This window comes from Hemiscyllium ocellatum, chromosome 18 (assembly GCF_020745735.1).
Source record: "Hemiscyllium ocellatum isolate sHemOce1 chromosome 18, sHemOce1.pat.X.cur, whole genome shotgun sequence".
NCBI lineage: Eukaryota > Metazoa > Chordata > Chondrichthyes > Orectolobiformes > Hemiscylliidae > Hemiscyllium > Hemiscyllium ocellatum.
In genome coordinates this window covers 41207123-41222060 of record NC_083418.1, presented here as the reverse complement: position 1 = coordinate 41222060, position 14938 = coordinate 41207123, and the positions used below count along the sequence as shown (strand labels likewise).

Sequence of the window (14938 nt, the reverse complement as noted above, 5' to 3'; positions counted from 1 at the left end):
AATGATTCCTGAAAGGCAAGGGATGGGAATATAAACCTCCCACATTGCACCTATAAGACAAAGACACATCACCCTGCCAACAGCATTCCCCTCCCCACCCACCTACCCAGGGCATTCAATTTCTTGCAGGTCTGCAGAGCAAATTAACTCTTTAATATCACAGCTACTTGATTTTTTTTTCAAAAAGATTTTCATCATTTCCCTATTTTTTCTAAAAAGAACAGTCGAATTCTATCAAAAGCAAATCAAAAATCAAAAACTCCTCAATGTTCTCTGTTCTAACTAGAAAAAGCAATTTGCCGTTTTCTCCAAATAACTAAATGCCATCATTAGTTCAATTCTAATAAACTCCTCAGCTCCCTTTCCAAGGTTTTGACACCCCTAAGGCGGCAATAGAATGTATTTGAATAGAAATATACTATAGTAGCCAATAAGTCACCCAATGGTAGAGGTGAGATGGACAAGCAATATAAAATGAGTAAAAATATAAAATAATAATGTGAAATTTCTACTATCCCAAACTTAATCGGCCAGGGAGATTAAGTTTTTTAATTTCCTTTAATAATTCTGGCAAACAGTTCAGCTGCAAAAGGGGAGATCAATGCAGTGCCTTAAATGTGTACAGGACTCCTTTCAAATCCATTGAGAAATAAACTAAAAGAGAAGGTTCCACACCTGAATCTACCAATAATGAATGAATTAGAGCAGATAAGAAATAAATGTATAAGAACATTTAAGCATTGGTTTTCATAACAATAAAGATATTTGAAACGGACATAAATATAACAAAGATTAGGGTCATAGATTGGTGAACAGACTAACATTTTTTTTAAAAAAGGAGTTAATCAATGGCTGCATTTCTTTAAAGTCACTGGGAAAATTATGCAGGTACCAAAATTGAAGACAATTTCCAAAACAGTCTAGACCCAATTCCTGTGGAAATAATGAGATTTATCAGAGTAAGCTATCTCACTCTGCTCGAGTTTAATGCTGCATTGTTTATTTCTTAGAATTAATCAAAGAACACTTTTTAAACTTTATTTAAATACGTTCAGAATCCAGAATTTCCTGACCCAAAACCTTAAAAGGAGAAAGTGAGGACTGCAGATGCTGGAGATCAGAGCTGAAAACGTGTTGCTGGAAAAGCCTGAACTGCTGCGCTTTTCCAGCAACACATTTTCAGCCAAAACCTTAAAAATCTAACTCCAGTTTGGAGATATGTGCATAAAAGATGGACTATCATGGACTAAGGAAGATAGGGACAGGAGGAGGTCAGAGCTGAAAATGTGTTGCTGGTTAAAGCACAGCAGGTCAGGCAGCATCCAAGGAACAGGAAATTCGACGTTTCGGGCAAAAGCCCTTCATCAGGAATGAGGAAAATGTGTCCAGCAGGCTCCTCAAGCCTGTTCCACCATCCGATGAGGTCACAGCTGATCTGCGGCGCAACTCCATATACCTGCCTTTGGCCCAAATTCCTTAATACCTTAGATTAACATAAATTTATCTATCTTAGATTTAAAATTAACAACTGATCCTGCATTCAATTGGTCAAACAAATGATAATTGAGAAAATATTCGTGAATATGGTGTCACATTACTGGAATTAAATTTATTTAATGTTCTTAAGGAATACAAGAGGGTCATGGAAAGATTCATTCAACAGCAAATACATTACAGAAGAGAAATTCCACAAAAAAGTCAAATCTAGGACAACAGTACATATCTTAAACAATGTTTTCAGAAATCAAACAGAATGTTAATTCCCATATTTCACAATGTTGTATTATTGTTAGCAACATAATTAAATAGTCTGACTACAGTATGTGTTGATGTGGTCCATGGAATGTTTTCCAATTGCTAAGCAACTGTTTTCTCATATGAAGCAATTGCAGAACGCAGCCCTTACTTCAGGGATAGTATTTAAAATGCATTACTTTATGCAACCGAACTGTTTGCCAGAATTATTAAAGGAAATTAAAAAACAGATCTGGGGCAGGAATTTTCCAATACTCTCCCACCACCTAAAGACTCTGCCCAACGACAGGAATGCTGTCTGTCTCAGCAATGGAAACTCACCAAAAGAAACAGATCTCTAAAGCACCAAAGGTGGGAATACTAGGAACAGACAGAGAGAGGATAAGTGAGTAAGACATCATATAAAGGTCAGGTAGACAGGGAGCTCATGGAGGAACAAGACCTTGTGGGGAGGGTTCTGCCCGGATTTAAAATCTGGATAGGGATTTTTGGTGGAGACACCATCTCTTCCCTCGTTTTTGTGCAAGCATGCCAAACAGGGTGATATGCAAGCTTTTTACCCATTTCCTGAATGCCTCCAGTCAGCTGAAACTTTTCTGGCTTTTTCATTACCTTAACTGGGGAAAGGGTCAATGGGCTACTTTAGGCCTTGAACCCACCCCATACATTTTCAGACAGGTCACCATCCAGAGTATTTTACAGCCCCTCCTATAAAACTATTGTCAGAGATCATAAAATGGGTCTTGTTACAGGCCAAGTGCAGTGACAGTCAAGCCGCAGTACTCCATCAGTTGCATCATTAGTATAAATGTGTTGATTCAATTATCAAAATGGCCAATTATTTCTCTTTTGTACTACTATCCAGACAAAGAATCCTGGTGAAAATTACTCTTTGATGAATGCAAAATAATCAGTTTATGAGAATGAAAACTAATTCTTAAACCAAGTGGCAAACACTGGTTAACATCCAAGTTACAACCCAATTAAGTCCATGTCCACTTAATCTCCCAAAAAAATCACACAACACAAAAGTACATGTTACAGAGATAACTTTCTTAAAATGGCTGAAGTACTAACCAAAACCTTATGTGCAGAACAATGGCACTGTGGTTAGCACTGCAGCCTCACTATGCCAGGGACCCAGCTTCAATTCCAGCCTTGGCTGACTGTCTGCACAGAATTTGCATATTCTCCATGTGTCTATATTCCTACATTATACTCCTACATTTACGCCTTATCTAACACTACGGACAATTTATCATGGCCAATTCACCTAACCTGCACATTTTTGGACTGTGGGAGGAAACCGGAGCACCCGGAGGAAACCCACGCAGACACAGGGAGAATGTGCAAATTCCACACAGAGAGTTGCCTGATGCGGGAATTGAACCCGGGTCTCTGGCGCTGTGAGGCAGCAGTGCTAACCACTGTACCGCCCTATTTGATGATCAATAAGCTGCCAAATGGAGTCATGAGAAACATCCTCTAAATGATCTTAGTAGGCAGGGTCGTAGACTCTGGATCATAAGTCACACTTCATGTCACCTCTGATCTCCAATGTGTTGGAGCAAGTGGGAATTTGACAATATTTAAACTCACGGTTGACTCACAATTTGCCTCATGGTTTCACTTTGCAGTCGAGTCCAACTAGAACTTACCAGCTAATATCATCAAGTTGACAAGTGAAAGCAACTTCATCCTCTTAAAAAAACAACAAAGTTTGGTAAACATGGAGCCAGTGAAATATAAAACAAGTTCACGAAATAACTAGATACATCCTTGTCACTGTGGTTATTAAAAATGCATCAAGGACAAACTATGATTAAAAGGTCTGAAGGTCCTGTAGCATTATTATGTTACTAGCAATACTCTACAGTGAGAGAAGCCTTCTTTCAGATTGTTTTCTGTAATGCCTGAAGTCCATATTAATGACATGGAGTTACTTGAGCAAACAGTCAGTAAGGTCAGTAAAAGAACCACTTGTGAGAAAACATACAATACTAATATAAGGCTCCGTTCCCCAGTCCTTCTTCAATGTTTATTCCTTACCTCAGTACTCAAGTAATGTAATTGCAGATATACCAGTATCTTATAAACAACTGCTTCACTTACAAGCATACCACCCATTAACTACTGAATTGGTCTCAAGAAAATAAACATGGAACCTCATGTGGAAGACACTCAAGTGGTAAGGAAAATACACAAGCTTAGCTTAGAAAGAGATTCTCCTACATACATTAAAAAACAGGAGAACAGCAGCTAAATTATAGGATTTCAGCTTCACAAGTTGGAATGAAATTATACTTTTACAGCACACAAAGCATCTTCTATTCCACAGTTACAGTCCAGTTAGTAAACGTTTAACATCATGTCCACTTTCATCACTATATATAAATATCGGCAAGAACTTTGGACAATTTCACACTTGACACTAATATAACTCAAATACGAAAACCAATAAAAAGAGCTCTATTGGAGCTGAAAAGCAGACCAATAGAAAATAGTTCCACTGAAATGTCTATTAATCAGGCAGCAATTCAAAATCAGACCATGCAAATCATGTTTAACAGACTTTGTTCAAGATTCTCTGGGACTTCAGGATAACAGTTTGATAAAATTAATTATTGATTCATTTTTGAGTTTGTGCATGTTTTTATTTCATGCAATTGCTGTCAAATATTTTTCTTCAAAAATACTTAATCGCTGGAGGTACAAGTCAGGTTCAATTTTGGTAATTCTTTTTTGTTAGCTTAAGTTTTTTTTTGATGTAACAGAACATGTAACTGACCGCAAATTATCAAGATGGCTCTGTATGAAGAGCTTTCTTTCAAGCCAAGTAAACTTCTTCTTAATTCTTACTCTGGCTTTTCGTTACCAAGGGCAACAAATCAAACTGCATATCTTATTGTCCTCATTGATATTTGGTGATTATTTACATTAAAAATATAGAATTCGGCAGGTTAGTGTGGTGTATTTATAAAGCAGATCAGTTCCAATGAAAGCAGGGACAAAATTCTGGAATCAATAATTTATAGTATAACATTAAACAATGTTCATGCTCGCCAATCAAATCGGAGCCCCAACATGCAACATCCTTCATCAAAGCATTATATACATTGCAACATAGCTAGAATACGTTGGCCCCAAGAAAGCTACAGACTGTAAAAAAAAACCTAAGGATTATTATGAAATGCAAAGTGGTAATGTACTTACCAATTCTATTCCCTGTGGAAATGGTGCATCATCCCAGTCTTTTTGTGGAAAACGCTGAATTATCTTCCCCGACCCTTCAACAGAGCCTGAAGGCAAAAGGCAAAAACGTTACTGAAAATACATCACCATGCTGTTACTTACTATGGAATGAGATCCTAAAACTACCACTAATTATAATCAAGTTCAAAAAGTTTTAGACCTTTTAGTTCCACTAGATCTGCTATTAAACTTGCTATTTGTTACCTATGACTTCATCGGCCTGCCAAAACATTCAACTAATAATTATTGGCAGCAGAAAGATAACTTTAACCATGGCAATGACCAGATTTTCTATTAAGTTGATCACAGTGAATCAAATGTTGCCGTACCTCAAGACATGATACTTTGTTAATGAAGTTTGAATGAACTATGGCGTGGGGGAAAAAAAAATGTTAAATCTCTACAAAAACTAAATTGTTTTGGCTAGAATTAGAATTTTACAGTACAGAAGGCAGCATTTAGCTCATCATGTCCGTACTCAGCTCCCAAACACTACCCAATTAGTTCTACTCTCCATCACTATCCCGTGTAACAAAGAAAAACTTTGAACCTACAAATTATTACTTATTAACTAAGATAAATCTGTCCCTGTTAGTACCATAGTTAACCAATAAATCTCACAATAAGCTCTTCTTCATATCCTATTTTTGACTTTACAAGAAGTCCGGGTGCTCCGGTTTCCTCCCACAATCCAAAAATGTGCAGGTTAGGTGAATCGGCCATGCTAAATTGCCCGTAGTGTTAGGTGAAGGGGTAAATGTAGGGGAATGGGTCTGGGTGGCATACGCTTTGGCGGGTCGGAGTGGACTTGTTGGGCCGAAGGGCCTGTTTCCACACTGTAAGTAATCTAATCTAATCTAAGTCCAAAGAAAGACCTTCAGGAAAAAAGATTAGTTTTCATCTTCCCTTCCTTACAAATACTTTCGCATCTCAGTAATCAGCCAAGACTTTTTGACAATATCTTTCAAGCTTACAATTTTAGTTAGCTAGAAGGGCATGCACAGCATGTAAATAGGAAAACCATCACCACCAAACTCCTCTTGGCATTAAATACCACCCTGAAATCATTGCCATTCCTTCATTACAGCCAGATCAATGCCATGAAAATTTCTTTGCCACATGGACAGCAGCAGTTTGTGAAGGTCAATTGCCATCTCTTAAATAATGTCAAAGATGAGCAATAAATTCCAGTGACATCCACTCTGTTCTTTTTGAACTAATAATTTTCATTCGCATTTGGATTAATTTTTGTTCTTGTAAATACTTTTTCTCCAAAAATCATATTTCTGGTGGAACAGTAGTTTGCTCAGTATTTATTGAGCAAGCAATATAATTTGGCAGAAATAAAGGGATTGGCATATCAGGATTTCAGAATTAAGATAATGTTGGAAAGAACTACTGGTGGAGGAAAATGGAAAAATTTGTTCAATTACTAAAGCCATCTTGCAGTTCACAGATTTGGTGGGCCATTCTGTTCTTAGTCACTTTCTGGGTCTTACAAATTCTTCAAACTTTTCTACATCTCTCTCTGCACTTTAAAGGACAAAAGTTCCGCAATGAACCACTTCACACTTTTCCAGGTTGAAGTCCATCAGCCATTTCTCAGCCCAGCTCTGCATTCTGTCAATAGCCCGTTGCAACCTACAACAGCCCTCCAAGTTATCCACAACTCCATCAACCTTCATGTCATCGGCAAACTTGCTAACCCAATCTTTCACTCCCTCAGCCAAGTCATTTACAAAAATCAAAGAGGGGAGGTGTCAGAACAGCCAACTAATTTGTTGCTTCAAGTATTTCATACAAGAATACTGGTGTTACACTAATTGCCTCCGAACACTACTGTCCACAAAGTGAAAAGGCAGCAGAATAATCAATCTTTCCATGCAGAGTCATAACTGTTCATATTTTAATGCTAAGATCCTGACAAGTGTCTTTCTGCTGAAGTCAGAATTGATCAAGATAAACTCAGGAATGAATTTTACACAAGCACAACATTACAGTAGAATATTTTCACATGCATTTAAAATATTTACTATAAACAGTATTTGCCCATGTTCAAAACCACAGAATCTTGTATGACTGGATGGTAGGCAGCATTAAGTCACCAATTGCTTTCAGTGGAACAGCTATTACAGCAGTAAACCTATTTCTCCTCCAAATGTCAAGATACCATATAGAAGGGAAATTAATAAGCCTTTCAGTGTATTTTAGCAGTGACACAACATTTCATAGCATCAGCTGATCAATATCCCACTGTATACTTGGATAACTTTCTTTGCTGTCCATTATACCACTAATTTTGATATCACCTGCAAACTTACTAACCAAGCTATATTCTCATCCAAATCATTTATGTAAATGACAACAATCCAGCAACAATGATTGCAGCACTCTGCTGGTCACTGGCCTCCAGCATGTGTGGACACCAGAGGAGAAATGTGTGTCATCAATATTATGGCGAAACTAGCTATGGAAATGCTGCATCAGTGTCCTCTTTGGGTGTTAACTGTATTTGGGAACTTGGGCTTAATTAAGCTGCCAGCAAGAGAGACTTGAGGATCTGAACAATAGAAAAAAAAGAGTTTCTACATAGAAGGGGTTAAGCTGTAAAGGCGCAGATTGTGGTGCTACACTTATGCAGGAAGTGATGCAAGAGTGTGCATTGACATGAACATCTTCTTTATATCAACACAAATGAAAATCAACTTTCAGCGTAAAACACCATTTGTCTATGAATAATTGAGTCTGATCTTACAACGCAAGTTTCAAAAAAAGAAATCTTGTCATTCCATGGAGTAGAACCACACAATCATATAAACCCTATAATGCAGAAAGAGGCCATTCGACCCACTGGGTCTGCACCAAGAGCATCCCATCCTGATCTAGACCCCCACTCTATCCCTGTAGCCAACAATTACCATGACCCTGATTAGCATGGACCCTGGACCCTATGAGCAATTTAGCATGGCTAATCCACCTAACCAGCACATCTTTGGACGGTGGGAGGAAACCCGAGCACCCAGCAGAAATTCTCACAGACAAGGGGACATCATGCAAACATGCAAAGACAGTCACCAAAACTGCAGTTCAACCTGGTCCCTGGCATTGAGAGACAATGAGCTACCATGCTGCCCCTTTTACAGAAAGGGGTAGTTTGAGGAATATCTGTCAAAGTCAAAGGATTCCTGCAAATCCTTTCGTATTTTCCTCTGCTCCTTCTCTCTGTAACCTCTATGTTCCACCAATTCTGCCTTTTTGAACATTAACAATTTTAAGTGCATCACCACTGGGGGCAATGCCTTCAAGTGCCAAAGCTCTATATTCTGGGAATTCCACATAAAACTTCTCCATGAGGGACTATACTGCTTTAGTCAGCTGTCATAATATTCTTTGCATATTTACCTTGTTTGACAATATTCCCAAGCACGACCTTGGGAAGTTTTACTACATTAATATGCTTTATTAATAAAACTAGTTACTGTCATGTCAGCTATCCAAGGTTCAATGCAAATTTAGTATTTATTGCTCCAAGGTAAACCCCAGTGCAGATGCTCCTTGTTTGACATTGTTCAGTTAGAATTTTTTTTAAACTTTAAATGTTGCTTCCATGCTCACAACAGTACATCAACACTAGATCCCACCCTTTCAAACTTTGCTCACACATACATATTTTGAGGGTGGACTGCTTCTTCTACATCCAAATAAGGAACCATTTAAAAAGTTAGTGAGAGAAAAGGTGAGGCAAAGGTGCTATTTGAAATCTAATGTGAGCAGATGAGGCAGATACAATATGCTTAAACACAGGGAGAACAGATGAAGCAGAGGAGCCATTTTAAATTCCTTTCTTAGACTTGTGTGGTAATCTCTTCTAAACATCAGCCAGAAACAAAAAGGAAAGTGATAGCTGAGATCAAGAAAGAGCTGTTAGTTTCACAGTGGAACTGAATGTTTTTTAGGATGCTTTGAAATGGAGGAAATAAGTAATCTGCATTGCTAGTAGCTGGGCTAGCTCCACAACAGTGAGAACAATCCATGGTAATGATGAAAAGGTTAAGCGGAATGCTTATTATTTAAGAGCTGGCAGAATGAATAGTCGAGAAGCAGCATGATCGACATACAGTCTGGATCAAACACCAAAACCAGTGCTAGGTGCCTCGTAGTTTGAAGGTAATCAAATCAAAACATGCCACAAGCCTGCAGAAGATCTTATAGAATAAGCAGACTACCAGTTTTCCAGAAAGTTTGTGCAATTGTTGTGGATTCGTCAACAGTTTCAAGACATATACCAATTTGCACACAATTTTAAACTGGCTGCAACACCATTACCTGCATGTTCCCCTCAAAGAGGCTCACCATCCTGACTTGGAAATCTATCACCATTGCTTCACTGTTAAAGGGTCAAAATCCTGGAATTCTCTCCCTGATGGCATTATGATCTATCTACAGCATATGGACCTATAGTTCAAGAAGGCAGCTCACCACCACCTTCTCAAGAGCAACTAGGGACAGGCAATAAATGCTGGCCAGCCAGTGATGTTGACACCACACAAGGGATCAAAGTAGTGCTGGTACAGAAGTTGCTGCTAAATTCCCAGCTGATTTGAAGGAAGTCATTGAAAATATACTCAGTAAAATATAGTTCTCAATATTGATGAAAAAGGGGTTTCTTTTTGGAAACATGTACTCCTGCAAATGAACATTTCACAAGAAGAAAAAGTATTTAAAACTGTCAAAAGATTGCCTAAGTATATTGCCCAAAGAAAATGTAAGTGATTTGAATTTCAAGACCTTAGTAATATACCAAACCAAGACATAACAAACGTTGACAAGACACTCCAAGAAACATCCAATATCCATCTGGCACTGAATGATGCAGAGACTCTTTAGAAATGTTTCTTCCTGTATGCCATCCCTCCCTAGAGGTCTGATGAAGAGTTACACCAAAACACTAACTTCTCCACTTCTTGATACTGCCTGGCTTGCAGTGTTCTTCCAATCTCCTGCTTGTCTCTCCTGGATTCCAACATCTACAGTTATTTTTTGTCTAAGCTTTATTTCTCCATTAAGGCAATATTGTGTAGGAATGGTATCCTGTACCACAGAAAATAATGCCTTCCAAATATTGCTTCCTGTTTGATAATTGATTCAGTTATCTCATCGGCTCTGATGGAGTCTTGAAAATGTGACTGTGTTTTTCCTGTCAGGCAACAAGAAGAGAGCTGGTTTAGATATCATTGAGACAAAAGACACTAAGATGAATGCCCTTGTCTCAAATATTCAAGAACAATAACAACCCCTCAGGAAAACTGAACCATTCCTTCAAGTGATCTGGTACAATCCAAAGTGATCTGCATAGGATCTGTAAAAGGAACACGAATTACCTTATTCCAAACTTTGATGGAAGGTTAATAACCTGAACTCCACATTAACTTGGAGAACCACCCATGGGAAAGTAAATAAAAGCTACCAAATCTTAAACAAAAGCAAAATACTGCAAATGCTGGATTTCTGAAATTGAAACAGAAAGTGCTGGAAGTACGTAGCAGATCATCCAAGGGGATCTTTATCAAACAGACAGATTTTAAGAAGCAATGTCAGGAGGACTGAGAGTGAGTTGGAGGAGTCTAGGGAGGAAAGTGAATTGGAGGAGGTTGGACAGAAAATTCCAAAGCTTAAGAAATATTCACGGTGTCAGAATGACATAAAAACAGATATCTGAGAATTATGAAGTTAAATGGGATAACAAATTGCAAAGGAAGGTGAAGTCATGGAGGAATATGAAAACAAAGGTGAGGATTTTTAAAACCAAAGCTCTGCCTCAGTTGGAGCTGGTATATATGGCAGGTGCTGAAGAGCGAAACGAATTTGGCGAGTTGGGCAGAATTTTGGATGAACAACAGTTTGGAAGAGGCGGCCAACCAAAAGTACTTTAGGATAGAAAAGTCTCGAAATAACGAAGGCATGGATGAAATTTGGTGAAGATCGGTGTAGGTGCTTGGCTGGATGTCAGAGGATAAAATTTAAGTTTCTGTACAAGAAAGAGACGATAATGTCAAGCCAACAAAATTGAATAGTTTACAGAAGCAAACAAATGTCAAGACATCACCAGCTTAAGTTGTTTGAACGCTACAGCTTTCTTTCAAAAACAAAATGTGGGCAAAAGCTGAAAGCACAGAGAATACTGTCAACTACAGGCAGTCCCGGGGTGGTGAACAGGTTATGCTCTCAAGTGCGTTCGCAAGTTGATTTGCGCACAAGTCAGAAAATAAGTTGGACAATATAAAGTAGCTGCTCCAAAATACAGGAAATGTTCTTGTGTTAGGTACTTGATGGAATAAGTATAAACATAAATAAATTCCCCTATATGGAATCAAGTCCGTAAGTACAGAATTTTAAAAGTTGTACTTAGTACTGGTGGTTCCTGATTTAAGTAGTTCCATACCCATCCTTCCAATTACACAAATGAGGATATTGTTGGTTGCTACTTTTTCTCACTACACTCCTCCACTGGACTGGGTCCATGCACCATCAGCTTGGTTGCCAGGTCTCATAGGAAGACACAGGATGTAAATGGCGAGTCAGGTGACAGAAGATGCCTCATGAAAAGTTCCCAGCAGATTCTTTCCTCAACACTTTCCAAAAAATTACAAGTTATAGTCATAAAATGAAACACTGTGGTGACTTACATAGAAGTTAAGATTGCATAATTAATTCCATATTTAGATCAAAGGGAAAAAAGTTTGACTGATGCATTGCTGAAGGGAATAATAAAATGTTGAAATCTCCAAGTCCTCACTAAAACATCTGAAAAAAGATAAAAATATCTAATAAACTATATCTTATTTATCCCAAGTGAAAGGATGTGAAATTTTGTGCCTGCAAAAGCTATTTGAGTTCCTACATGTAGCTCAAATGCTTTGCGACAGATGGTTTTCTTATGATACTCTCAAAAGAAATCAAGAGTTGACAACAGTAAGCCAGTGAAATTCATGCCCAAACCAAGATATAATTGTAAAACAAGCAACTGGCAAAAATGGGCAACTAATTCTAAGGATATAGAACCCAACTAATTCCCATGTTTTATAAAATTATAAAGGGTATAGATTAGGTGAATGACAGGTGTCGTTTCCCGAGGGGGATTTCAAGACTGTGGACATATTTTTAAGGTGACATGTGAAAGATTTACAAAAGACATGAGGAGTAATTTTTTTTAAACAACAGAGTGGTCCATGTGTGGAATCAGCATACATGAGCTTTCAGAGGAAGTGGAAGATGTGGGTACAGTTACAACATTTAAAAGACAATTGAACAAGTACATGAATAAAAAATGTTTGGAGGGATATGGACCAAATACAGATGGGACTTATTTAGTTTGGGATTAAGGCCGACATGATTGGACGAAAGGGCCTGTTTCCATACTATATGACTCTACAACTCAAAAGGCAAACAGGTCTCAACATGACAACTTTTGAGAAATCCACCCACCAACCACCGAGTCTATTTATTCTTTGCATGTTTTAACATGTTTTAAGCATACATCTCAATGTTACTTGTAGCTTCACTTGCCCATTTGATAAGGAGTTCTTCAAAAATTTAATGGGTTACAATCTTATCAGTCCCTTCTTCTATCACGTTCACAAGTGATTTTTCATTTACAGAAGTACATTTTCAGTCAGGGTTTTCTTTTGTATTTTCACTTGGCTTCAAAAGTGAGACTGGAACATCACAAGCAGAAAGTGATCATAGAGCATTCAAAGTGCACTCAAATACACGGATGCTTCACACATTAGGGGGCAGTATGGTGGCTCAGTGGTTAGCACTGCTGCCTCATAGTGCCAGGGACCTGGGTTCAACTCCTGCCTCGTGCAACTGTCTGTGTGGAGTTTGCACATTTTCCCCATGTCTCCGTGGGTTTCCTCCGGGTGCTCCGGAGATCCAAAGATGTGCAGGTGAACTGACCATGCTAAGTTGTCCATACTGTTTAGGTGTAGGGAATGGGTCTGGGTGGGTTGCTCTTCGGAGGGTCAGTGTGGACTTGTTGGGCTGAAGGACCTTGTTTCCACACTGTAGGGAATCTAATCTATACCCACATGATGAAGACAAGCAGTCTTCAGAATCTGCTAATATTTTATTTCACTTTCTGATTTGAACAGGTAGCATTGTAATCCAATTTAAATTAGAGAAAGCTACTTCAGTAGAATGTTCAATAGAATCAGAACAAACAGCAGCTTGAATTAATCCAAAATTCTGACCAATTCTGTCAAGGTGTAAATTTATCAAATAACTAATAGATGAGTGAAAAAGATCTGGATGTTGAGAGACAGATAGAGAGAGACAGACAGGCAGGCAGACAGACAGAGACATTTTGAGCTAAAATATTAATTCCAGTCTGTAGAGTATGACAAAACACTTATGAATTGGGTCACAAAGACATTCTTATTGTAACCCCATCGCCTTCAATACTGCAAACAACTGTTGAATAGTTACTTTGATATTTCTGACTCATGTCTCTCAAAATTCCGAAGACCAAATTAATGGTATTCACATTCCAAATAAATAGGAAATGTATGTGCCCACTTAGGAAAAACAAAACGTCTTCCTTCTGATGTAATTACAAGCGGTATTTGGATTTGAAGGCTCGTAAAGAAAACATATCTATCTGCAATTTATTATATAACCGACTACTCTACTTGAATCTCTAACATTTGAACTGTAGCTAAGAAACACAAGATTAAGATACTTTTACATTGGGAAATCAAGTTAAGGTGCAAGGCGTCAAAGATACTGAATAACTGAGAAACAATGAGCAATGGAATGTTTAATGCAGCACTGGCAAGTAAAAGGGACCAGAGAAAATGCCACAAGAGAAGTAAAAGAGAAAACAAAATACAAGATACAGGAGGATTAGAACATCAAACCTGTTTACTTTTGTTCATTCACAACTGTGCATGTCACTAGCTGGGCCAAGATTTATTGCCCATCCACAGTTAAACTATTGCAGTCCACTTGGAGTATTTACACCCACAAATCCATTATAAAAAAATTCCAGGATTTTGACTCAGCAACACTGAAGGAATGGTAACACATTTCTAAGTCAGGATGGTGAGAGGCTTGAAGGGGAACTTGGAGGTGCATGTCTATGCTACCCTCATCATTTTAGATGGCATTGCCCATGGGTTTGGAAAGTGCTAAGAAGCCTTAGTGAATTTCTGCTAAGCATTTTGTAGATTGTACAAATTGCTGCTGCTGTGCTTAAGTGGTGGAGAAAACAATGTTTGTAGATATGGTTACTTTACCCTGGACAATGTCAAACAATACACAAACAGGCAAGCTGGGAACATTTCATCTTAATCTTGACTTGAACCTTGCAGATGATGGGCACACTTTGGGACTCAAATGATGAATTACTTGCTGCAAAAATTCCTAGCCTCTGACCTGCTTTTGTTGACAGCATATACATGGCTAGTCCAGTTCAGTTTCTGGTCGATGATAACCCCCAGGATGTTGATACTGGGAGATTCAGTGATGGCAATGCCACTGAATGTCAAGACACCATGGTTAGATTCTCTTTCATTGGAAATAATCACTGCCACACATGAATGTTAATTACCGCTTGTAAGCTCAAACCTGAAATATTGTCAAGTCTTGCTGCATATGGACGTGGACTGCTTTAGTAAATGAGGACTCACAAATGGTGTTGAATATTATCAGTCAACAGTGAATATCCCTCATTTCCAATGTTATGAAGGAGGGAAAATATTGATGAAGCAGCTAATGATTGGGCTGAGGACACTACCCAAGGTATTCCTGTAGGGATGCCCTGGAGCTCAGATGACTAACCTCCAACTATCACAATAATCTTCCAGTGTGCCAGGTATGACTTCAACCAGTGGAGTGTTTCCCCCTTGATTCCCACTGACACCAGTTTTCC

The 14938-nt window shown here is 38.4% G+C and overlaps 1 protein-coding gene across 1 annotated transcript in view; it reads right to left on the bottom strand.

Annotated features, from left to right (window-relative positions):
- sbf2 (SET binding factor 2) overlaps nt 1–14938 on the bottom strand; it is a 551470-nt gene that overhangs the window by 452832 nt on the left and 83700 nt on the right. Inside the window, exon 2 of the mRNA XM_060838903.1 lies at nt 4969–5054. Within this exon, the coding sequence (XP_060694886.1) occupies nt 4969–5054 (86 nt within the window). The remainder of the gene's footprint in view (nt 1–4968; nt 5055–14938) is intronic.